Source organism: Schistocerca piceifrons, chromosome 7 (genome assembly GCF_021461385.2).
Source record: "Schistocerca piceifrons isolate TAMUIC-IGC-003096 chromosome 7, iqSchPice1.1, whole genome shotgun sequence".
Taxonomy (NCBI): Eukaryota; Metazoa; Arthropoda; class Insecta; order Orthoptera; family Acrididae; genus Schistocerca; species Schistocerca piceifrons.
Window position 1 is genome coordinate 579,616,855 of NC_060144.1, and position 27,213 is coordinate 579,644,067.

Genomic DNA, 27,213 nt, shown 5'->3' on the forward strand with positions numbered 1-27,213 from the left:
GCTGTATAGGCGTCGGAAACGGCACATCCGAGACTCAACGAAATCACGTTCTCCAGGAGAGTCTCCTCGATCCAGAACGTGTTTCTCAGACCGATGCCCAACTCCGACTACTACTGCTGAGCCCGTTACGCCATGCCGCGCCCGTGTGCATTTTCCCGCGCTCGCCTGCCATCCACCTTTTACCGCTCCCCTACAGACGGGGTATTCACCACAGGTTTTGCATTCTACATATCCTAATACATTGCCTACGTATGGACCAGACGCACAATTACAACTTTAACATCTTACAACAGTCTCGACATTTGTTACACTTCAATTCTATTACAATATTGCTTGAAATGTTAGGTAAACACTAATATTCACATCGAAAATTGTTTACAGTTTCTTTAACATAATGGCATGAAACAAAAAAGAAATGAAATCAGAACATCGATTACACTAATTTATCGAAAATCAGAAGAAAAAATTATTATATGTACAATAGTATAGCGTTGGTGTTGTTATACACTGCCCGATGGAAGGATGTGGTCGCGAGAGTGGACGACCACTTCGAGGTCCGGATTCAGCGAGTTGAAGTTGAATGGATCCTTACATTCGAATAGTGCAACTTTCACCTGTGTGTGTGTCCGTCCGTCAAAGTGGTCTCGTGCCATCAAGCCCCCAGTTGGCGGTTTTACACTCCGACGTTTCCCTTGCCTGACTTGATTGGCAACGACCGATGGTTGGTCGTTCGGTCGGCCGTCTCAGTGTACGACTTGCATCTGGTCTTTCGACCGTTTCTGTGTTCTTAGCATTCATTTCTACGTGCAGTTCGTCTTCTTGCTGTATAGTGACTGTTTTAGCATTGTTTAAGTTGTTTGTGCAATTATCTTTTGGGGTTCTGTGTGCATCTTGTCAGATTCTGAATAGGCAGTTTGGTCTTAACCCTGTCTGCGTACTAGGATTTGGTGGAGCCAACTTGTGTAATTAAATGCTTGTCATTTGACGATGTTAACTGTTATTCTATAGTGGCATTGGTTATCCCATCTTAGATGGATTTTGCGAGTGTGTTGGTCGACGTTTAAGCTGTCCATAGTTTGAGTTGCCATCCCGTTAAGTGAGCATAACTCTTGGCTGCCTGTCTCACCGCCTACGCAGCTGTAGAGACTTTTCTCAGGTCGATCCTTGGAGCACTGTCTCTGGATCTCGTCCTTTTTTTATTTGGTCTGATTGTGTCGATTGTGTAAAAATAATATTTTGTTTAAATTATTCCTATTGCTTGTGGCCTTCAGCCGACAAATAATTTGAATTCTTCTTAGTGAGGCCGTCAGCCATCAGCCGTCAGTGTAGCTTGTGTTAGTCAATTTTTTAAAAAAAATTATTGTTTTAAAAAAAATATTTTCGTAAATAAAGTGTATGTGTTTACTGTGCAGCCAACGGTAAATGATTAGGTTCCGGCCACACCTTTCCCTGCTTTCCCTAAGTACCACGTCTCTCCAACCTTTTCATTTCAAAATAGCAGTTGCAACCTACAACCTCAATTGTCTGCTTGATGTATTCCAATCTCTGTCTCCCTCTACAGTTTTTACTCTCTACTACCATGGAAGTTATTCTTTCATGTTTCAACAGATGTCTTATCATCCTGTCCCTTCTTCATGTCAGTGTCTTCTATATAATTATTCCTTTCTTCGCCGATTATACGGAGAATCTTCTCATTCCTTACCTTATCAGTCTATCAGATTTTCAAAATTCTCGTGTAGCACCACATCTCAAATACTTCTTTTCCGCCGGCCGGAGTGGCCGAGCGCTTCTAGGCGCTTCAGTCTGGAACCGCGCGACCGCTACGGTCGCAGGCTCGAATCTTGCCTCGGGCATGGATGTGGGATGTGTGTGATGTCCTTAGGTTAGTTAGGTTTAAGTAGTTCTAAGTTCAAGGGGACTGATGACCTCATAAGTTCAGTCCCATAGTGCTCAGAGCCATTTCAACCATTTTTTGTCTTCTTTTCCGATTTTCCCAAAGTCCATTTTCCAATGCCAAACAATGCTGTGCTCCAAGTGTTCATTCTCAAAAATTTGTTCCTAAAATGAAGGCACACGTACGACACAAGTAGACTTCTCCTGGTCAAGAAAGCCCTTTTTGCCACTGCTAGTCTGCTTTTGATACCCTCCTTGCTCCGTCCGTCGTGGATTACTTTGCTGCCTGGGTAGCAGTATTTCTTAACTTCATCTATATCGTTACCATCAATTCTGATGTTAAGTTTCTCGCAGTTCTCATTTCTGCTACTTCTCATTTCTTTCCTCTTCCTTCGACTTACCCTCAATCCATGTTCTGTACACACTAGACTGTTCATTCCATTCAACAGATCATGTAATTCTTCACTTTCATCGAGGATATCAATGTCATGAGCGAATATCACTGATATCCTTTCAACTTAAAATTTTCTTTTATTTCCATCATTGCTTCTATGATGTATAGACTGGAAAATAGGGGTGAAAGACTACATCACTGTCTTACACCCATTTTAATTCGAGCACTTTGTTGTTAGTCTTCCAGTCTTATTGTTCCTTCTTGTTTCTAGTACATGTTGTACATTACCCGTCTTTACCTATAGCTTATCACTATTTCTCCCAGAGTTCCGAACAATTCGCACCATCTTATTTCGTCGAACTCTTTTTCCCGGTTAACAAATTCTATGAACGTTGTTTTATTTCTCTTCGGTCTTGCCTTCATTATCAACTGCCACGTCAGAACCACCTCTCTGGTGTCTTCACCTTTCCTAAAGCCATCTAGCCAATCCTCAATTTTCTTTTCCATTCCTCTGTATATTATTCTTGTCAGAATGAAATTACAATGAAATGAACACCCCTAGCTGCTTACAGGCGGTGAGATACATCAACGGGGACAGATATATCTTGTCAGAATGTTGGATGCAAAAACTGTTAAACTCATAGTGCGATAATTCTCTCAGTTGTGGGTACTTGCAATTTTCCGAATTGTATAGATGATGTTTTTACGAAAACCTGTTGGTGTATCGTCGGTCTCATACGTTGCACACAATACACTAAACAGATGTTTTGTTGTCATTGCCTCCAGTGATTTTGGAAATTCTTGTGGAATGTTAGCAACAGCTTCTGCCCTATTTGATATTAAGTCGTCCAAAGCTCTTTTGAATTCTGATTTAATACTGGATACTTTATCTCTTCCCTGTAGATTCCTGTCTCCTGTTATGTCATCAGACAAGCTCTCCCATTCACAGAAGCCATCAACATATCCTTTCCACCTATCCATTCTCTCCCCTGAATTTAACAGTGGAACTTTCGTTGCTCTCATACTGTTACTGCCCTTGCTTTTAATTTCAGAGAAGTTTGTTTCGACTTTTCTGTATCTCCGTCTGACAATCATTCCTTTTTTTCGATTCCTTCACATGTTTCATTAAACCATTTCGCCTTAACTTCCTTGTACTTTCTATTTATTTCGTTGCTAAGCGTTTTGTATTTTTGCACTCCTAAATTTCGCTGCACATTTTGTAGCTATATTTTGGGCCTATATTTGTGGTCATTTTATTTTTGTGTATTGTTAGTGTTACTCCATCTTATGCAAACTGTATGGAGATATTTATGAGAATATGTTTTAGTTTGTATTCAGAGTCTAGTCTTAAGGACTATGCAGAACCTCACGGAGACGAAGAGTGTAGTCTCGACAGCAATCTGTGATGTGCAGCTAGCCCATCGTAAAGGGGATACTGAGCCGCAGGGGCAGAACCTGATGGAAGACGGTGTAAGTCTCGGCGCGAGGGCATGGGGGATAGCGGCAGAGGCCATTCCAGCTGATGGCAGCGCAGTCAAGATCAGACAGGCTGCAACCCCCTGGAAACTTTCGCCACAGCACTTACGTTAGTAGCGGCCAGATGGTGCTGGGCCACAATGACGAAGTGCCAGCAAATGAGAGGAAGACGAATATATGTCACTTGCACAAGGCAGTGAAGGAACAGCGGTCTGTTACGATAGAGTGGCCCACTTGGACAAGAGATCCTCGAGCTCATGGGAACTATCAGGTCAGGTCTGGTAAGGCTGGTGTTAGGGCCACAGCAGATGAACTTTGGACTTCAGAGAATTCTTTACAGTATACCAACAATCCCGTAGCGTACTCTGACCTCTTTCTTTTACCTTAGAACAGTATCCCCGAACCATTCTGTACCACATTGTAGAACTATGCCATGCAACCACTGACAGCCGTGACGAGAACTTCCTGGTGCAGATCAGAATACTCTTTTCATTGTACTTTTTCAATAGTGTAAATTATTGACTATCCAAGCTACTCTCCAACGTATTTTTGTTCAGTTCCAGCTAGTGGTTTAGCGACACACCATCAAGGTACACTCGAGTTTACCACTTCAATCAGTACAAGTCACATCGGCCTGAACTTTGGAGATACGTCAGACTGCTTGTTCCTCAACACAGACTTGTGGCCAAGGAACCTCCACGATGGCAGATGACAGAATGCTCGCCACATTATCATCGAACGAAGGGATGTCACTCCCAGCGTTAGCGTCACATCCCCCTCTATGTTCCAAGGAAGATGGGAGTGAGGTCTACCTGCAGTCCACTGTATTGACTGAATCTGCTAGAGGCGACACAGTAATTCTGCGAGGAATGACGGATAGTTGCATCGAATGAATCTGCATGCCCACCCTCTGTATGTTATGTATCAGTGAACCAGAAATACACCCATGTGACAGAAGTGAACCTCTGTGCCTGTGTGACGTTCCAGACGTGAGTAAAACTGAATGATCATGTACATTTCAGTTTTGTGCATTATGTAGATCTTTATATTGATTTCAATGTATGGTTGAGTGTTTATTGTCATATGCTTGTGTTTTTCTCTGTTATTTGATATTGCACATATTGTCAGTACATTATAGATTTGGCAAGCTACGTACGTTTATGATTAAGGACTCCACAGTTGTATACAAGGTTTATTTCCATGTATAACTGTCATTGTCATATTAATTCAAAACTCACACCACATTTTCAGAGACACAGTAATTTAGTAATTCCGAATACTCAGTCATTTTATATTTAGCGTCTCATTCACCATATAATTGCTTAAGTGATTTGAATTATTTCTACAAGAGAGTGATTGCCCCACTACGCACTATGTGTTCACTAAAAAATTTTAATATTTTATCTTTTTCTTTGTGTCACGTAGTTCTGCGTCGATCATACCTTACAATGACGATATTTACAATACGTAATCAATATTCCATGTTACACTTAAAGTCTAAAGAGCGCTTTTAAATAATATAAATATTGATAGGTATAAGGTATGAGTGTGCCTTCAGTCGCAACCATGTAATAAGATGAGTGGACAAATGTTCAAATTTGTGTGAATTCCTAAGGGACCAAACTGCCTTCAGTCGCAACCATGTAATAAGATGAGTGGACAAATGTTCAAATTTGTGTGAATTCCTAAGGGACCAAACTGCCTTCAGTCGCAACCATGTAATAAATTTGTGTGAATTCCTAAGGGACCAAATTGCTGAGGTTATCGGTCCCTAGACTTACACACTACTTAAACTAACTTACGCTAAGCACAACACACACGCCCATGCCCGAGGGAGGACTCGAACCTCCGGCGGGAGAAGCCACGCAATCCGTGACATGGCCCCCTTAGACAGCGCGTCCACTCCGCGCGGTATGAGTGGACAAGAAGCCATATTAAATGTCAGGCAGAGGAAGAGATTCCAAGTGTGCAACATAATGCACATTCTGACCTGAGAGATACATTTCTTCTTCATATTGTTCAGCTGTTTCTGTAGTTGCCATTTGCTTTGTATAAACCATAATTCCTAAGGACTAGCCTTTTGAATCAAGTCCAGTAATGCAGTAAGTTAGGTTGTTTCATTGTGTGTGTGTGGAATTGTATGTATGTCTCATTTAACTATCTTTTAGACATGGTAATTATCAGAGTTGCTTGGCATGATACTGATGGTCGATAATAAGGCTTGGCATTATGGACAAGGCAGATATTTATGCAATTTCAGATGGTCCGTGGGTAGCCAAATTTTGCTTGTCACTGCCCCTCTGACTAGCTGAAGCAGGTCACCTACTGCATGAAATTTTCATACATAGGGTGATGCTATGAAATGCAACGAGTGATTTAGTATGCCTTTCCCATTCAGTTCGAGACTGATTAGGTAATTAGAGGGAAATAATGGCGCGGATTTCTTTGGAAATTTAAATTATGTGAAATGACAGTCACTTCATATAATGCGCCCTTTCTATGTTCATTTCTTTTCATTTAACATGGTGATGATTTTCATCTGTGTGGAAAAGCACAGCACGTTGGATTTCAGAGAATGCTACGAAAAGAAACTGTCCCTTCCCATCAGCACAGCCTGAACATCACAGAAGTTGAATCGCCAGAAGCGAGTCAGGAGGATGCTGGCTGTTGTTTTTCTATAACTCGGGTCCTGCCCAGCAGTTGAACTCCGGCCGCCACACTATCAGTACGAGAGCGCCGCTCCCTAATGTTTCACTGAGGGCTTCCTGTATATAACCACCACCCGTTTTCTCAAAGAAACGTGGCATTCAGGAAATAATGGCCTAGCCTTACGTGTTGCTTTCCAAATACAGACGATCTCTGATATGATGCTAATACAAACCGCAAAAATGGGACATTTGTAAATTAGTCAGTGATGTAACAGAGACAGATCTGAAGTGTCTTTCTTTTGGGAGTGGGAAGGCGTTTTGTAGTGTGTTTGGCACTCTACTGCCACAGATTGTCTTAGGAGGGTTTTGTGTGCTGGAAGGATCGAAGCTATTGGGCTACCGCATGTGCATTTCTTGCTACTGGTGGGGATGCAGTGTTTGGTTGGAAATGATAGCAAGATGCAGGAATCAGCGAAAATTCGTGGAGTCAATGGTTACGTGCATGGGAGACTGGATCCGAAGAGATGTGGAGCTGTGCACATGTGGGGCACATCAGCTGCTAAAGTTGCGCATGGAGGTCAGCATGCACCCTAGGCCTGGAACTGTGCCAGCAACAATGCTCCATCAGCTTGTCTACAGCAGAGCCATTCACGTGACAGCGGTGTTCATCACAGGTGTCAGTGAATAATTACGGCGAGCCTAAGTAAACCACCGGCGTGTTGGGGCATTTATTGGTCCACACTTGCAGATGTGTGTTATAATCGCCTGCCTCATGTCCACCATTGCTGTACTGAATGTTTGAGCTTCTTGATTGAACAGCAAGTGCACAGTTACTGTTTTCGTTTGGGGCTAACTAACTTAGAGATTCAAGTTCAGATCGATTCATTCGTTACAAGGGCATACTTTTGTCATTCGGTGAGCTAAATGTGCGAATCAACAGAAAGCGACTAATTAGAATCTGAAACTAAGTCTATTTGCAGCTGCCACAGTTGTGTCTTTTGTTCACCAATGTATATTTCGAAGCACAACTTCATCTTCAACTATGGCAATTTTCCGTCAAGGGACGTTGACTGTAATGTCAACGAGACGGGATTTGGTTGCTTTAAGTTGTACATAACGCTGTAGTGAAATACAGGGAGATTCAAAAAGAATACCACAACTTTAAAAATGTGTATTTAATGAAAGAAACATAATATAACCTTCTGTTATACATCATTACAAAGAGTATTTAAAAAGGTTTTTTTTTTTCACTCAAAAACAAGTTCAGAGATGTTCAATATGGCCCCCTCCAGACACTCGAGCAATATCAACCCGATACTCCAACTCGTTCCACACTCCCTGTAGCATATCAGGCGTAACAGATTGGATAGCTGCTGTTATTTCTCGTTTCAAATCATAAAATGGCTACTGGGAGAGGTGGCCGAAACACCATATCCTTAACATACCCCCATAAGAAAAAATCGCAGGGGGTAAGATCAGGGCTTCTTGGAGGCCAGTGATGAAGTGCTCTGTCACGGGCTGCCTGGCGGCCGATCCATCGCCTCGGGTAGTCTCTCCATACAGTCGACTCTCCATACAGTTGATTGTGGAATTTGCAGCTCTCTGCTAGCTCTGCGAGTCGATTTTCCTGAGCTGCGAACAAATGCTTGCTGGATGCGTGCTACATTTTCATCACTCGTTCTCGGCCGTCCAGAACTTTTCCCTTTGCACAAACACCCGTTCTCTGTAAACTGTTTATACCAACGTTTAATACACCACCTATCAGGAGGTTTAACACCATACTTCGTTCGAAATGCACGCTGAACAACTGTCGTCGATTCACTTCTGCCGTACTCAATAACACAAAAAGCTTTCTGTTGAGCGGTCCGCCATCTTAGCATCAACTGACGCTGACGCCTAGTCAACAGCGCCTCAAGCGAACAAATGTACAACTAAATGAAACTTTATAGCTCCCTTAATTCGCCGACAGATAGTGCTTAGCTCTGCCTTTTGTCGTTGCAGAGTTTTAAATTCCTAAAGTTGTGGTATTCTTTTTGAATCACCCTGTATATTCTCCATCCTACTAGGCCAGTCAAAGCAATGAGGTTGAAGCTGGTTTCTTAAACGTACATAGCGAATAAACCGCAACAATGAAAAAGCAATGGACAGACTTTATTATTAAATCTTCCATTCCACAAGTTAGTTACAGACGATGTCGAGGTTCATGGCTCACATATGTTACTAAACAAAAATTTATGTATGATTGTTGTGGAAAGTATAGATGAAGGCTGAGTCAGATCATTCACTTCAAATCCACAAGTGTTCACTACTCCCTTAGAATGCGCTGCTCTCGATCATGTCAGGTCCTCGTGGAGATACGCACGTTGATGCCTCCAATGGATGACGTAACTGCTGACTTGGGATCCATCTTCAGCTTGGCAGGTGTCTTGCTGGTGGCACTGAAGACGAACTTGGAGACCAGGGAAGCGATGCCCAGCTTGGCCTGCACCAGGCCGAAACGCATACCTGCGGAGAGAAAACACATCTTGGTGAATGCCGTACGTGGTGTTTGTGTAATTCTCTTCTCAGCAACATATTACAGCATTAATGCTAGACATGTCTTTTGTTTGGATAAAAACGCAAACTTCCCGACGACAAGAAAACTCTATATACTTTCCGAATCACTACGACATGCGGCACAGAGGGTTCTTTCTTTTGTGTCTATAATAATGGTTCTACTTGTTCCATCGGATTTTCACCTGCGTCGAGATGACTGGGTGTGTGTGTTGTCCTCATCATTTCATCACCATTCATGAAAGTGACGTGATTGGGCTGAGCAAAGGTTGGGAAGTTGCATGGGCTCTGATAACCGCGCGATTGAGCGCCCCACAAACCAAAAATCATCATCATCATCGTTCCGTCGACAGATGCAGTGCTGTAGAAACGGCTTTTTGTACGCACTTGCGTGATCTGTTTTTATCCATTTCTTTTATGAAACGATGATACGGGGTAGATACACTAATGAACCAAAACATTATGAACACCTGCCTAATAGCTTCTGTGTCCATCTTTGGAACGAAATACAACACTGATTCAGCCTATCAGGGATCCGGTAGTTTGTTGACAGGTTTTTGGAGATATGTGTCGGTAGATGTCAACGCAGAGGTCATGTAATTCGCGTATATAAGGGGCCGCTGTTTTGGTCACGTGGTGGTAGCACCCGATTGCGACCCAGATGGGTTTCACAGGCGAATTTGGTCGCTGAGACATCAACGTTGGTTCTCTATAATACTCCTCAAACAACTCTAGCACGTTTCTGGCCCCTACCCACGGACAGTTGTACTACTGAAAGACGACATCGCCGTCGGGGATCGTACAAACATACCGCCGTTTGAGTCTCGTACAGATTCCCGAATGCAGGACATAGTGGTAGACATCCCTGGGGTTGTGAAGCAGCTGAATGGGTTGAAAATAAATAAATCGCCACGTCCTGATGGGATTCCAATTCGGTTTTACAGAGAGTACTCCACTGCATTGGCTGCTTACTTAGCTTGCATTTATCACGAATCTCTTGCCCAACGTAAAGACCCGAGCGACTGGAAAAAAGCGCAGGTGACGCCTGTATATAAGAAGGGTAGAAGGACGTATCCTCAAAGTTACAGACCAATGTCCTTAACATCGGTTTGTTGCAGGATTCTCGAACATATTCTCAGTTCGAATATAATGAATTTCCTTGAGACAGATAGGTTGCTGTCCATGCATCAGCATGGCTTTAGAAAGCATCACTCCTGCGAAACGCTACTAGCCCTTTTTTCACATATCTTGCGAACCATGGATGAAGGGTATCAGAAGATGCCATATTCCTTGACTTCCGGAAAGCGTTTGACTCGCTGCCCCACTGCAGACTCCTAACTAAGGTACGAGCATATGGGATTGGTTCCCAAGCATGTGAGTGGCTCGAAGACTTCTTAAGTAATAGAACCCAGTACGTTGTCCTCGATGGTGAGTGTTCATCGGAGGTGAGGGTATCATCTGGAGTGCCCCAGAGAAGTGTGGTAGGTCCGCTGTTGTTTTCTATCTACATAAATGATCTTTTGGATAGGGTGGATAGCAATGTGCGGCTGTTTGCTGATGATGCTGCGGTGTACGGGAAGGTGTCGTCGTTGAGTGACTGTACGAGGATACAAGATTACTTGTACAGGATTTGTGATTGGTGTAAAGAATGGCAGCTAACTCTAAATATAGATACATGAATCCCGTAATGTTTGAATACTCCATTAGTAGTGTAGCGCTTGACACAGTCATGTCCATTAAATATTTGGGCGTAACATTGCAGAGCGATATGAAGTGGGATAAGCATATAATGGCAGTTGTGGGGAAGGCTGATAGTCGTCTTCGGTCCGTTGGTAGAATTTTGGGACGATGTGGTTCACCTGCAAAGGAAATCGCTTATAAAACACTAATTCGACCTATTCTTGAGTACTGCTCGAACATTTGGGATCCCTATCAGGTCGGATTGAGGGAGGACATAGAAGCAGTTCAGAGGCGGGCTGCTAGATTTGTTACTGGTAGGTTTGATAATCACGCGAGTGTTACGGAAATGCTTCAGGAACTCGGGTGGGAGTCTCTAGAGGAAAGGAGGCGTTCCTTTCGTGAATCGCTACTGAGGAAATTTAGAGAACTAGCATTTGAGGCTGACTGCAGTACACTTTTACTGTCGCCAACCTACATTTCGCGGAAAGACACAAAGATAAGATAAGAGAGATTAGGGCTCGTACAGAGGCATATAGGCAGTCATTTTTCCCTCGTTCTGTTTGGGAGTGGAACAGGGAGAGCAGATGCTAGTTGTGGTACGAGGTAACCTCTGCCACGCACCGTATGGTGGATTGCGGAGTATGTATGTAGATGTAGATGTAGATCAAATATGGAGGGATGCAGGTAGTTCACAGCTGTGAGCGTGTCTTCTAATACTGCCACAGTTCCAATGCAAACGCAGGAGAATGCTTCATGCAGTATAGTAATCCTCCTATTAGCCTGAGTCTGTGGCGCGCTGCACTTTTCGAACTGCCGTTCACCTAAATGACTGCGTTCGTGGAGACGACCAGCGAACGACTGTAGCAAAAAGGTGATTCGCCCCAAGAATTGACAAATTTCCATTCATCGACTGTCGAATCCCGATGGTCCCGTGCCCACTACAATCGTAATTGACGATGTCTTGGTTCAACATGTGAACACGTGGGGTGCTCTGCTCTGGAGCTCCATGTTCAACAATGTACGATGAACGCTGTGCTCCAAAATACTTGCGAGTGCACCAACATTGCGCTCCTTCGGCACAGATCCCACAGATCACCATCTGTCCTACTTTACAGAGCATACGAGCCTCCGGACCCCACGTTCTGAGAAGAGTCGTGTACGTCCAACCATTCAGCGTCTACAGGTAGTTTCACTGTCCTCCTACCTCTTTCCGTAGATGCTCACGACAGTAGCACGTGAGCTTTCGACCACCTACACCGTTTCCGAGGTACTCGTTCACAGGCTCTGTGTAATAATAATCTGTCCTTTCTCAAAGTCGCTTATCTCAATGGATTTCCCCTTTTGCAGCCCATATCTTCGCTAGAGTGATCCGCCGTCCTTGTCCGCTCCGCTTACACACTTTCGTTACCGCGCCACGTGCCCGAAACGCCACCAGCGGCATCCAACGTCTCGGTGAGCAGCTGTCATGATGTTTTGCCTTATAAACGTACGTTGTGACTGAAGAATTTGAAACCCCTCCGTGGAGACTTCTCTTCACCTTTTGCTTGAATTCCCTGATAATTATTATCGATAACATTACAGTATTACAATTACGGACTTCAGCTTACTATATTTCGCAGAGCTGGAGCGTACCCACGTGCCGTGAACTGGGGCTAGCGATGTAACAACTTCACTAGTTGTCAGCCTTAGCAAAAATATGTTTTGGGTGAATTTTCGTGGGTTGGAGTTCACTGATGCATTCTCTTGGCCAGTATGTGGTATCCTTAGGGAGAGTGTGGAAAAATGGTTTGTGTTTCGAACCGTGACGTGCAAACTGAACCTTCATGCCACCTTCGCGGTGACCGGACGTGGAATATGGGAGTTCGTTGGTAACTACTGCTACATTGCTCGCAAACTACTGCTTTCATTTACATATACCTTGCATTTCAGGTGCTCCGATACGTCGCGGCTTCGAGGGTTAATTCGGTGAACTAAAATACTGTGGGTTTGAGAAACTAACATACCACATGTCACGTAGACAAGAGGACCAGTCCTTTTTTTGTAGTGAGATAAATCAGTTATAACTATGCCCCACTTACTTTCCTTTATATTCACGATGTACTTCTTCTGAATTGTTTGCCAATTAATTGACTTATCGTTCGTTGGTATACGCCATTTGGAAACTCATGGGATCAAAATTACGGTTTCTTTCGCTGTAGGTACAGTAACGCGGTTCTGTAATCTTTGGCATTTTTAACTTGCATTAAGGGAGTTTGTCATTACGGGGAGCATCTTCAAATGAATGATATTGTTTTTGATGGATTTGAGTAATCAATATGTTCTCACAATATTTCAAGCAATTGAATATGTAAATTCAAACAGTGTAGAGAGGTTCTACATAACTCTCTTTGAGAGTGCGTAGGTGCTCTAGTAAGTTAGAAAGAAGGTTGTGTTTTGATATTGGTACAAGGGCCTGTTTAAATATACTGTTATGCTAACACTCGTTGCTTCATGATGAAATACCAACTGGTACTAATGAGACAAAATTTCATTGAATTCCGATTTCGTTATCTGTTTTCGGAACATAGACGGGTACAGATTCAGATTGCATAAAAAATTACATAGTTTATGCATATAATTCATACAGCTGAAATTATAGTCATAATATTACAAATATTTATACGTGTAGTTAACGACTGTTATTGAGGTACTCCAGGCATTTTAACGCTATAGTGAAAGGCTTCTTTGTTTAGAGTGTCTCTCAGTTCAGATTTTATAACGTTTTTGTTACTCTCCCATCAGTCAAAGACGCCTGTTACCATTCGACTGGCTCCTTTTTTTCACGCGGATTCCATCTCCCGACTGTCCGACTCATATGGGTCCATACGCTTTAATAGTTTTATTTTTATGTTCCATACAAAGTTTTGCAAGCAATCGCGTATGTAGAGAAACTGTACTTTCCCCGTATCCCACCAGTGAATGACCATCTTTCACTTGCTTTAATTACACTCCATACATCTCGACATTATTGCTCGCAACTAATTGATATAACGCAGTTTAAGTGTGGCTCATTAACCTGGAGGTCAAAGAGGACCATGCTTGTATGTGTAGGAAATTTGACATTACCAGCTGCCCGTGTGGGGAACGGTAATAACCCACACAATGAGACGTAATTGACATCGAAACATGTCATTTTCCCATGCACCAACTGGGTTCGCCATAAACTTAACAAGACGGTTACACAAAAACAACGAAATCTCTCACAATCTTGTTAGATCGGTTACTGCTGCTACAATGGCATGTTATCAAGATTTAAGTGAAACTGAACGTGGTGTTACAGTCGGCGCACGAGCGCTGGGACCACTGACGACTGAAGAGAATCGTTCAACGTGACGGAAGTGTAGTCCTTCCGCAAATTGCTGCAGATTTCAGTACTGGGCCATCAACAAGTGTGAGCGTGCGAACCATTCACCGAAACATCTCAATATGGGCTTTCGGAGCCGAAGGCCCACTCGTGTATCCTTGATAACTGCATGACACAAAGCTTTACGGCTCACCTGGGCCCTCCAACGCCGACATTAGACTGTTGATGGCTGGAAACATGTTGCCTGGTAGGACAAGTCTCGTTTCAGTTTGTATAGAGCGGATGGATGTGTATGGATATGGGCACAACCTCATGAATCCATGGACCCTGCAAGTCAGCAGGAGACTGTTCAATCTGGTGGAGGCTCTGCAATGGTGTGGGACGTGTGCAGTTGGAGTGATATGGTACTCCTGATACGTCTAGATACGACTCTGCCAGGTGACAACTACGTAACCATCCTGTCTGATCACCTGCATCCGTTCATGTCCACTGTGCATTTCTACGGACATGGGCAATTCTAGCAGGACAATGCGACACTCCACACGTTCAGAATTGGCACAGAGTGGCCCCAGGAACAGTCTTCTAAGTTTAAACACTTCCGCTGGCCAAAAAAACTCCGTAGACAACAACATTAGTGAGCATATCTGGGACGCCTTGCAACGTGCTGTTCAGAAGAGCACTCCACGTCGTGTTGTGGCACTCCTGCGTGCTCGCGGGACCCTACACGATATTAATCAGGTTTACCAGTTTCTCTGGCTCTTCCTGCACACCGCAACATCATCAGCTAACAGCCGCAGATTGCTGCCCACCCTGTGTGCAAGATCATTTGTGTCCATTGAAAATAACAAAGGTACTATCACAGTTGCATGGGGAGCTCATGATGTTACCCCTGTCTCCGATGAGCACTCGACGTCGAGGACAACATACTGTTCTCTTATTTACGATGTCTTCCAGGCAGTCACGTATCTGGGAGCCTACTCATCTCGCACGTACCGTCGTTAACAGTCTGCAGTAGTGTACCATGTAAATGATTTTCGGGAATGTAGAAATATGAATCTACCTGTCGTCCTTCATCCTTAGTTCACAGTATATCGTGTGAGAAAAGAGCAAGCTGGGTTAGCATGGAGCCATTCAAACAACAGAAAGACGTATTGACTCTGTTACGGGCGGCGGTGCGTAACACATTCTCTGAACCGCACACAACCAGATAAGATTAATAAGTATTGCACAACCGGACAAGGCAAATTATTGTTTAGGTAGGCGGTATTACTCTGTCGGTTAATTAGTTAAGACTTGTGACATCGTCATTACATCCTATGAACCACAGTGCAGATGCTTGTGTAAGTTTTTATTTAGTTATTTGTTTTTCGCGTGTGACGAGGTCTCAGTTCCATATGTAAGTGTCGATACTTTTACTATTTTGCCAAGTCTCGTGATTCTTTCTGTGCTTACTTTGTGTTTAAAGTTTTTAGAGATTGTGGCACATACTGCTTTCATTGAAAACTTCCGAGCATTTTCTGTACGTTTCTGTTTCGAAAATGTGAGATATCACACCTCAAGTACCTAAAACTACAAGATGTTTAGCCGCACTGGTACCTCGTCACAGAATGACATTACTTTGTTTCTGTGTTACAGGTGTTGAAGAGAAATTATTTCACAAAGATAAGAGATAGTGTACAAAAATATCTGGAGCTTGTATTCATTTTCATCTTAGAACATGAAATCGTTCACATACACAACTTTTTAAGAAAACTGTTGCTGTTATTCCTTTCACCCAGATGTGCTTCTATTATCTATTGTTTAAAGGGAGATACATTACGTATACCAAAAGGCGTCGATGATGAATTTTACTTCTGTGTCATTTCTCTACTTTTTTAATCGTATGTTGTTCCGTCTTTTAGTTTCATTGTAGTACCATTCCGTAACATTACAAACCTTGAATAAAATAGTTTGCGATATCCTTTAGTTTCATTAATTTCCTTTCCACTTTGTTCATACAACAAAAAGTTTTTTTAAAGTCTTCGAATGGGATATGTCTAATTTACATTCGATACTCTTTTCAGTCATTTGCTGGAGAATCAAATGTTCAGATGTGCGTGAAATCTTATGGGACTTAACTGCTAACGTCATCAGTCCCTAAGCTTACACACTACTTAACCTAAATTATCCTAAGGACAAACACACACACCCATGCCCGAGGGAGTACTCGAACCTCCGCCGGGACCAGCCGCACAGTCCATGACATCAGCACCTTATACCACTCGGCTAATCCCGCGCGGCTGGAGAGTCACCACATCTGTATATTTTTTTTAAAAAATTTAACTTCCTAAGTATTGTGGGGTCACTTACCTATGCAGATGCGCGGTCCCTCTCCGAACGGCAGGTAAACAAAGTGGTGTCGTGACGCCTTGCCCTCTTCGGTAAACCGCTCAGGGTCGAACTTTTCCGGGTCCGGGTAGTAGTTGGGATCGTGGTGTATCGCGTATACCGGTATAAACACCTTCACGCCCTTCTCTATCCTGACCCTGGTGCCTGGTAGAGTGTAGGGCTCGGTGCACACTCGGGCCAAGTTAGCTACAGGCGGATACTTCCGAAGTGTCTCTGCAAATGAAAGAGAGAAACCAGTCAGTACTTGTAAATCCTTAATACCACCCGTACACAAAAACTGGTGTAAAAACTGACAATAAAATCCGTCCACGGACTCTTATAGTGCTTTTGGTTCGTCAACGTACCTTTCTAAATCACAGTCTTATCACCAGGGCTTACGTTATTACGAAGGCAGCACCTCAGAAAAGCCAAGCTGCAAATTTGGCTGATTTCTTTTGCATGTGATAGCACCATGAAGCAACTCCCACAATTTCAGCACATACAGTTTTCAAATAATGGCGCCATATGGTTCCAATAACATGACAAATTACTGTCGCTATAAAAGACGGCAGATGGATTTTATTAATTATGATTTTCATGTATTTCATATTCTCGGTTTACCAATAGCAGCCTCAGTCGCTACCATTAAAAATAGTAACTTCAAAATTAACCATTTTATTTTACGTGTTCTGGCTTTTTCAGAGCAAGCTTCAGAGGCAAGCCTGCCACTTTGCTCTGTGTGAATTTGTTTAATTGTTCAAGTAATGGTCTAATCTGACTGTAATATACATAATTCTTAAATTCGTTCATTTATTCACATTCTATTAACTAGGTAACCCTTCAGGGATGTAGAACGAGTCAAATTATATATTAAATGGCGAAATTTCTGAATTGCATGTGAACAATCAGTTACGACTATTGCTGATGTACCAACATTATTCATTATGAGAATTATTTTATAAGCAGAAAATTAAATAGCTTCAGAAAAGACCACTGTTGTTCCTCTTACATTACTGATCTGCTGAATTTATCTAACACCTCATATCAAACATTTAAGTAATTTCCAATAAAGTACCGTCAACTGCGTATAATTTATTAGAATTGGAGGCTGCTTTATGTCGAAGTTAGTGTCAACAGTGGTACACATGGAGTGAAAATGTAGTGATACACATTTTCTAGAAGAGTGTCTAATAACGAATTCTCTTACTTTAGGTGTGACTGTTGGTGGAATTCTATTCTCCATCTCACGTCAACAGACAACCTGTAACAGACTTCTGCGCCGAAATTTAAAGCTCCTTTTGGAATACTAGCTAGGGAGTCCTAGTCTCGGCGATAAATTTATGAATGACTTCACCATCTCTTGCAGCAATAGGTTTCTTGATGTACTGGTACAATTCTACGATTTCGGCCTTAAAACGTTAGTATATTAGGTGGAATTTATGATGCAGTATCATCAAATCAACGGTGGGAAATATTACAATGTTTGGCCCTTGAACTGTCTGGCATGGAAATAAATGTCCTGATTGCAGTTTTTTCGAAAGGAATATCGTGTACGTTAGTAAAACTGTCAAATAGTACGACAATATGTCATTGGGTTAAATTCACAGTCTTTTCTACGTAAAATATGCTCAGGCGCAACGTTAAAAAAAAAAAAAAAATGGTTCAAATGGCTCTGAGCACTATGGGACTCAACTGCTGAGGTCATTAGTCCCCTAGAACTTAGAACTAGTTAAACCTAACTAACCTAAGGACATCACACACATCCATGCCTGAGGCAGGATTCGAACCTGCGACCGTAGCGGTCTCGCGGTTCCAGACTGCAGCGCCTAGAACAGCACGGCCACTTCGGCCGGCGCAACGTTCAATCAAAGGCTATAAAAGGGTGGCATGGAGTTAGATATCACAGTTATTCAGCTTGTAGAATGATGAATAAATGAAGAAAGAGGACTGAAAGTACAAGTTGGGCAAAACAAATCAGTAATAATGTTTGCAGACTACATAGCAGTATGGGGAGATTGTAATGAAGACATGGAAGTACATGTGAAGCATAAACAGGGCGATGAAGGATGTGATGAGCAGTAGTGGAAAGGACAATAGTGACTTATTTAAAATTAAAGAGCTGCGAACGATACATTAGCGGAAAAAGTCCGAGAATTTTGGCATCTAACTGGCAAGATTCCTCAGGATGACTGAGGCAGAGAATGCATTAGAAGTTGAATATTTTCTGAATAAAGGAGCTGAAATATAGTCAGTTATTGATAAAGGAATGAGGAAGATGTTTCCGTTAACGTTCGATTCGCATACACCATTCAAAGAAGTAAACCATGGACAGTCACAAATATAGACAAGCAGAATCTGGTAACAGTTGACATGTGGTGATATCGAAGAACTTTAAAAATTAATAATAAATGAAAAGCACCAGTTTGCTTTTGTTCTTAAAAATTATGTGGGAAAATGAAGTATGAAACAAAGAACTTCTAGAGAATAGGTGTGGAAAGAAGTCTACGGATGGCCCTTACCACAAGGTGTTACAGGTCAGTGAGACTTCTACTTCAGCGTACATGAAAAATTTCCTTGACACTGGGACTAGAATATACACAACAACTTGTAGAGAACGTTGCGTGTAGTAGTTATTGATAGGAAAATATAGAGGACAGCAGCGAACTTGTGGAGGGGCTTAATAACAATAATAATAATAATAACAAAAAAAGTAAACTGATCTCATATCTGTCAACAGCGCAGTGCTTTAAATCATTTCCTTAATCGTCGCTTGTTAGTTTCACGGCTAATATTGTGTTAACTGGTGTGAATGAAAATCTCGGTTTTCCAACAGGGTGAAATTGTTGAGATTCTGCGATGTTTTGACAAGTGTCGTATTCATCACCTTTTGTCGGAGTTCACTATCTCCACACTGCCAGTCGGCTTACAAACCAGGTGCTTTTTATCATTGTGTTCACATGGCTCGTGTTTATAGGCGTAACTTTCTCACTTTCTACAGGTGTATTTAAACTCGGTGGTTGGAGAATTCCTTATAAGAATAGGGGCAGCCTCACCTGCGACCACCATGTCCAGATAGGTCATCTCCTGTACGGCTTCGTACGTCACCTTGCCCCCGTGTTTGCTCAGCACGCTGTCGACTTCAGCCCTGAGGCGATCCTGGATTTCCGGGTTGACTGCCAACTCATGGATGCAGAAGCTCATTGTCGTGGAAGACGTCTCGAAACCAGCCACGAAGAAAACGAAGCACTGCGCGGCGAATAGGTTGTCTGTGAACGCTGAAACAAGGTAGACCGACGTTAGTCTGGTAGAACTCTACACGACGCTCAGTTATTTTCTTTCACAAAATAAATTAGCAGTTCAGACATTCGTCCATCTATAGCAAAGTCTTACTGAATCGCTGTTTGTACAAAATATTGTAATGGAGCTTAGCAGACTATCACGGTGGTGTACTCGTTTCCGTAAAGGTCTGGTGAACAGCCCGCATCTCGTGGTCGTGCGGTAGCGTTCTCGCTTCCCACGCCCGGGTTCCCGGGTTCGATTCCCGGCGGGGTCAGGGATTTTCTCTGCCTCGTGATGGCTGGGTGTTGTGTGCTGTCCTTAGGTTAGTTAGGTTTAAGTAGTTCTAAGTTCTAGGGGACTGATGACCATAGATGTTAAGTCCCATAGTGCTCAGAGCCATTTGAACCATTTTCTGGTGAACACTGAGGACAACCGGAGAAGTGGAAGGCTATCAACTACGCCTCTCAGGTTGTTGTTAATGTTATTTTGAGAGACGTTCGGGGAAAAATATTTGAGGAAATTGAATATAAGGCCAGAACGCCTGTCGCTTCAGTTTTAAGAATCAAATTTGAAACGTTAAAAGACGAGAAAAATTGCCGCTCATTTTGCACGATAATGAAACACAGCATAATGCCCTACCAGTGAAATAGTCGACAAATGCGGGTGGGAAATACTACCCCATCCACTATATGGTCTGATATGGGGCCGTCACTCTTTGATTTGTTTCCCGAGAAAAAACTCCGTGGAAAAAGTTTTGGCAGAACGGAGGTGATCCTATTCGGAACACGAAAGTTACCATAGCGTTGGGAAGCTGTCAGATGAAAGAATGGAGATTATATTGAAGGCCTGTAGAGATATTTTGTAAAATAAATTATTTTCTTCAATTCTGACTTACAGTGGGCAGAATTTATGAAATGAGTCTCGTACACGCCGAACCTTTAATGATACCATAATTCTATCCTCACTCTGATTGTAAGAAACTACGTCTAGTATATTGTTGCATGTAGTTGCATTATTTACAAGTTTTTTCAAGCTTTTTCAAGCTGAACTGTATTAAACTCTGCTGTGTGTCTTGTAAACCGCAAAGAGACAAAATAAATCTAGTTTCTGTGTGCCAAGTTTCATGTGTCATTTCGGAGAAATTACGATATGTAGAACTTAGGACTTGCCTGCTTCTCCAAGTCTGAATTTTCGTATGAAAAAGCGGATTTGATAGCGATATTTCTGTAATTTATACACCTGTGTCGTGAAATTCTACTTCCTTCTGTGAGGATTCCCTTACAATTAATCTCGGTGAAAATAGAATTACGTTAATTTAACGGTTCTAGAAATATTCTATGTGCACAGGTTAGCTAAGTCATCTCGTATATTCTCACCACCTCTCTAGAGATATTGGCCCAAAACCCTTATCGTACATCTGCTACTATATGACTACTGTGCAGTCTGCAGGTGTTTGGCAAAGGATTCATCGAATCTACTTCAGCCTGGTTCTCTTACGTTCCACTCCCGAACAGCGCCGAGGAGAAACGAACACAAATCTTCCCTTGCGAGTTCCATTTCTCTCATTTTTTTACGATGATAATTTCTCTCTACGTGGGGTGTTTCCGTAAGGCAAATGGTTCAAATTGCTCTGAGCACTATGGGACTTAACACCTGAAGTCATCAGTCGCCTAGAACTTATAACGACTTAAACCTAACTAACCTAGGGACATCACACACATCCATGCCCGAGGTAGGATTCGAACCTGCGACCGTTGCAGTCTCGCGGTTCCGGACTGAAGCGACTAGAGCCGCACGGCCACCGAGGCCGGCGTTTCCGTAAAAGCCTGCGAAAATCTAACAGGAGATAGAGAATGCTCGGCTGAACAATTCGAGGTAGGAAACCTGGGGTCGGAGAAGACAGCTTAATGAGATATGGAAATAAACTTTTCTACCACTTTGTCTGGCGTTACTGTTTTCCAGCTTATTTATAACTAACATACGTACGAGGTTACCCGTTCTGTGTTGTTTATTTACGTGTACATTCTTTATTTCCTGGAAAGAAACGGGGAGGACGAGCCGGATTACCAGGAAGTTATGAGGTTGGTGCGAAGGGTTCTACCTGCGTTGCTGGCTGTTCATGAGGCCATGCGGATACAGCAAGACGGTGCACCGACTCACTTCAGTGTGGATGTTCGCGACCATCCTAATGCTGTATCTCCAGGTTGCTGGACAGGACGAGGATATCCTATTCCATGGCATGCGAGGCCACCTGCGCTGAGTCCCCTTGTTTATTTACTACGGGGATATCTAAAGTGTATGAGACTCCAATAGATATGGAGCTGGAATTAGTGTCCCTTGATTATTTACTACGGTGATATCTAAAGTGTATGAGACTCCAATAGTTATGGAGATGGAATTAGTGGCCCTTGATTATTTCCTACGGGGATATCTAAAGTGTATGAGACTCCAATAGATATGGAGATGGAATTAGTTGCCATAATTGTACCTGCCTGTAATGTAATTCGAAACAAACGAGGGTTATTTGTCAGGGTGAGCCAAAATCTTGTTCGCCGATGTCGTGTTTGCATTGAGGCGAATCTTGTTCGCTGATGTCATGCTTGCATTGAGGTGACGGCCGTTAGTTTCAGCACATTTTGTAAGATACAGTGCAAATCGTACGTTCATTGTGTCAACGATGGTATTTGTAGTTAACTGTAACTATTGTAAACAAAAAACACACAGTAATCTGATACTATTCCTATTATTTCCTTCTCCGACCCCAAGTTCCCTACCTCAAATTCTTCTGTGGAGCATCCTCTATGACCTGTTAAATGTTTTCACCCTGTCATGGAAACACCCTTTGTAGGTGAGGGCCTACAAAATATTTTCACAATCGGAGATGAACTTCAGTGATTGAAATTTCATTAGAAGATTTCATTAGAAACGCCTTTCTTTTAATTACTGCTACCCCAATTCGAATATCATATCCATATCATTCTCTCCCCTATATCGCGGTGACGCAAAACGAGCTACCTCCGTCAATCTTATCTGAAGCGGATCCCAAACCGACCAGCAGTGCTACGGGTGAATATGGACAAGCATTCTGTAGGCTGTCTGTTTAGTAAACCTGTTTCATTTTGTAGATATTCTGCCAATAAATTGCAGTCTTTGGCTGACCTGCATGACTGTTCCCATTTAAGTTACTCGTAATCGTAATCCATAAGCACTTAGTCGAATTCACAACCTTCTGATTTGTGTGATTTGGCGGGCAAGCGTAATTCTGCGGATTCGTTTTGGTAGTCATATTGATTGTAAGGAATCCACAACCACCTACAGAAATGTGGTTTTCCCTCACACAGATCAATATAGGCTGGATATTGACAGTCTGGTGCCAAGAACGCCAGAGAGATACAGCAATTGTTAGTGAGAGAAGTGCAGACAATGTACAGTGTACAGTGGCAGAAGTCACTAATAAAGCTCTACGCGAGCAGGATGAGTTATGTGGTGTGATGGCGGAAGGCCGTCCGTCATACGTATTATCGCTTGATCGTGTCTTCGACGCCGCTGGTTGTCCTTCAGTAATTTACCAATCGTGACAAAAGAGTTTATTTTGGAGTGTTTTATTAAGTATCTACATCGCACCGTGATTACGCGTTTCGCGGCAACCGCGCCGGCCACCTACAACTGGACTGCAGTGAATGCTGTAATGTCTTTATGCTAATGGCCGCGCGGGGTAGCCGAAAGGTCTGAGGCGCCTTGTCGCTGTTCGCGCGCCTCCCGCCCCCCTCGCCCGTCGGAGGTTCGAGTCCTCCCTCGACTATGGATGTGTGTGTTATGCATGCCGTAAGTTAGTTTAAGTTAGACTGAGTAGTGCATAAGCTTAGGGACCGATGACCTCAGCAGTTTCGTCCCATAGGATCGTGCCACAAATTTCCAAACTTACCGGATTTTATGCTAATTAATGCTATAGCCTGTAAAGATAGCAAAGAGTGACCTATGATGATGGTAACCATTATTAAATCGTTAGGCAAGAAAATGTAAATGAGCGTACGGCATTGTGGGCCGGGAGTCCTGCATTCGAGGAAGTTTGTCCGCCGAGGGCAAGTACTTATTGCATTCGACGCCACATTGGTCGACTTGCACGTCGGAGATGTGGATGAAATGATGATGAGGACAACACATCACCCGATCCCTGAGGGGGAAAAATTTCCTACCCCAGTCAGGAATCGAACCCTGGCCCCTTGGCGTGGTATTCCGCCGCACGGACCACTTTTTTTTTTTTTTTTTTTTTGTGTGTAACAGTAACAAACATAAACTGCTTCTAGCATTTTTTTTTAAATATATAAGACAATGACTTTATAAAATAAAATTCTTCTGGGAAACGTAAATAAGTGGACTTTTTTTTACATAATAGTGAAAAAAAAGAAAATAAAATATCCTGCTTCTGTCAGTACAAAACAATAACGTTCTACGTTCCTCTTTTAGGCGCGTACCTCCCTAATCCCGTCATACCTCGCGTTGGTGTCGGGTACGTCTTCACGTGTGTTTGTGGATCCTCTCCACTGTCCTGGTCCGTTCTTGCTCTGATACTTATAGACAATAATTACATTCTCCTACCCGGGAAACCCCAACTGGGTGGGGGATCAAGCAAGGCACTCCCTAAAAAATTTGCGTAATATGTTCGATATCTCGGATGTCTCATAAGCTGTGAGTGATGTTCCTGTAGTAAGGCCCAAAAGTCAAGCACATTCTTACTGCCGTCTCGGAAAAGATAACGCACAGTCAACCCTCGAATCCAAGTCACTGCGTTTGTCTTCGTTCGAGGATAATATGTCCTATCTGGGAGAAGTAGTGTGCGCAGGTCTATTGTTTGCGGCCCCACCCGAAGGAGGAAGGCGATCATTTTTGTGACCAAACAACATACGTCCGCCGAAGGACCGCATATCAGGCGATGCTCCTCAGTGTCTATAACATTGCACTGCGGACACAGTGGCTCGTCCGCCATATGAATTGTATGCAACCTGGAACGAGTCACGTATTTCCCATTTACCACCTGATACCACAGTGCGCGCGTTCCCGTATCAAGGTGTGGGTGGTGCACTATACGCCATACCACTGACCACGTAACTGGTGGTTGGCGGCGCTCTACGGCATTATTCGGCCGTCGTCGAGTCAAGATGTGATATATATCACGTGCCGTCGCCGTCCTGGTAGTCGGTAGTTCCATATGTACATAACTGTGTTCCACAAAGAAGGTTCGCATATGGGCAAGCGATGGTGAGATGTGAGCCACCGCTACCGGAGCCGAAAGAGAAGGTGGAGCGAGTTCGTCTATCAAGCTGCCCGTCAGACTTGTCTGGTGTCGTGTCCACAGCTTTATCATTGTGGTTACATAAATAGCCACTGCTCGGTCGCGTACGTTGACTAGTCCAAGACCTCCACGACTACGAGGAAGGGTGAGGGTTTCGTATCCTACCTTAAAAAGCAGACCTGTGCTCACAAAATATCCTAGTGCCGCCAGAATTCGGCGGGCCAACACCACCGGCATAGGAAGAACTTGTGCCAGGTGGGGGATGCGAGAGGCTAGATAAGTGTTGGCAAAGGTGACCCGTTGTATCATATCCAGTGCCCTTAACCTGTGACTTCGGACACTCGCACGAATTGTTTGCAGAAGATGTCAGTAACTCAGTGCCGCCGTGCGTCGAACGTCTGTAGTGAAGATAAGTCCTAGGCATTTCATCTTGTTGATCGGCTGTAATGGTGCTACACTTCCTGTCGGGAGTCCTCTCCCGATGTTCATCGCTCCTGACTTTGCCATGTTCAGGCGACTTCCCGTAGCCATACAATACAAATTAATCCAATGCAAGGCCACTCTTGCCTCGTCGCCTGACCGTGCTAAAAACACTAGGTCATCTGCGTATTTTCGGCATATAAACGTGTTGTGCCTTATCGTCATTCCTTGGAGTCGATTCCGGAGCCCGCAAAGCAGCGGCTCGACAGCGATGGCATACAATATCGTTGACAGCGGGCACCCTTGTCTGACCGATCGTGAGATGGTGATGGGCCCCACCAAGCGTCCATTGATGAGCATTTTGGATGCGGCTCCGTGGAGTAGTCTCATGACGACGGTGACAAAACTTTCCGGAAACTTCATTTTCGTCATCAAGTCCGTGAGATAAGCATGACTCAGCCTGTCAAATGCGCGATCGAAGTCTATCGAGACCAATACACCCCGGAGACGACATGTTGAAGCCAGTGCGATAACATCGCGGTAGTCGCTGAGTGCCGTTTGTATATTGCTAGCTCCTCCTAGCTGGGTTTGGTCGAGTGAAATCACTTGGCGTATCACGCGTTTAAAGCGTGCTGCAAGTATCCTGGCGTAGATCTTGTAGTCGCAATTAAGAAGGGTCAGTGGCCGGTAGGCCTGTATCCCTGTGCCGCCAGATGGTTTGTGGATAGGGATGATCATTCCTTCCACGAAGGAGGGTGGAAGAGTCACGTTGGGAGACATCAATTCGCAGTACATGGCAGTCCATCGTGGAATCATGAGATCTTTAAATGTACGATAGAACTCTAACGGAAACCCGTCGGGCCCCGGCGATTTGTGCGACGCTCCCTTATCAATCGCTTCCATTACGTCGTCAACTGTGACTTCACCTGTTAACTCCAGGTTGGCCGACTCGTCGAGACACGCGGAGAGCGTTCGTCGGACCTCATGAAAGGCTACCTGATCGTGTTCCGCTTCTTGATAGAGATGGCCGTAGTGTTCCACGAAAGCGTTGGCAATGTCTTTTTGCGTTGGCATGCGGCGACCATCTGGCAGTACGACCGTCTGTATTAAGGTTCTGCGGCTACGTTGTTTTTCTCTGATAACGTGATACATCGACGGGGATTCCCCACGGACTCGTTCAAAGGCCCTTGCACGGATTGCGACACCCTCCAGTCGGCGGCGCGTTATGGAAATTATTTGGGCCTGTGCTCGTTTTATACCGGCACGGCGCTCCTGTGAAGGTGCTTGAACAGACAGTTCGCGGAGCATCGTGAAATAAAATTCCGTCGTGTATCGCCTCCACATCATCTGCTCTCTTCCGTATGCATTTAACGCTCGGCGCAATGCGGGCTTAACGCATTCCAGCCACCACTGCAACGTCGTCGGATATGTCGGGAGGCGTCGTTCACACACGTGCCAAGTGTCTTCGACTAAGCGTCTGCACTCAGGTTCCCTAAGGTGTGCTGTATTCAGTTTCCAATCACTGCGACTCCTCCACACTTGTTGACGTCTCAGGGAGACCGTGCATATATATGCTATGTGATCTGAAAAGGCGACAGGCCACAATTCCGCATCGAGGATCGCAGGTTCGAGACGACGTGTTACGTAAATTCGATCGAGACGACTTGAAGAGTGACTCGTGACGTAGGTGTATCCACGTCTGTCGCCATGTATCTTCTCCCATGTATCAATGAGATTCATGTCCTGTATGAGTTGCCGCAGCTCCGGGCACGAAGTATAACGTGGGTGTTGATCTTTTGGTGCGAGCACGCAGTTGAAGTCACCTCCAAATAAGACATGTTCATACCGACCTAAGAATAGTGTTGCA

General features: G+C 43.7%; 1 protein-coding gene across 1 annotated transcript in view; it reads right to left on the reverse strand.

Annotated features, from left to right (window-relative positions):
- Positions 1-8,541: 8,541 nt before the first annotated feature.
- Positions 8,542-27,213, reverse strand: part of LOC124804813 (probable cytochrome P450 6a14) — a 65,000-nt gene continuing 46,328 nt past the window's right edge. Inside the window, exons 5-7 of the mRNA XM_047265152.1 lie at positions 19,408-19,629; positions 16,337-16,588; positions 8,542-8,916 (exon numbers count right to left, since the gene is read on the reverse strand). Coding sequence (XP_047121108.1) covers positions 8,750-8,916; positions 16,337-16,588; positions 19,408-19,629 — 641 coding nt within the window. The 3' untranslated portion in view covers positions 8,542-8,749. The remainder of the gene's footprint in view (positions 8,917-16,336; positions 16,589-19,407; positions 19,630-27,213) is intronic.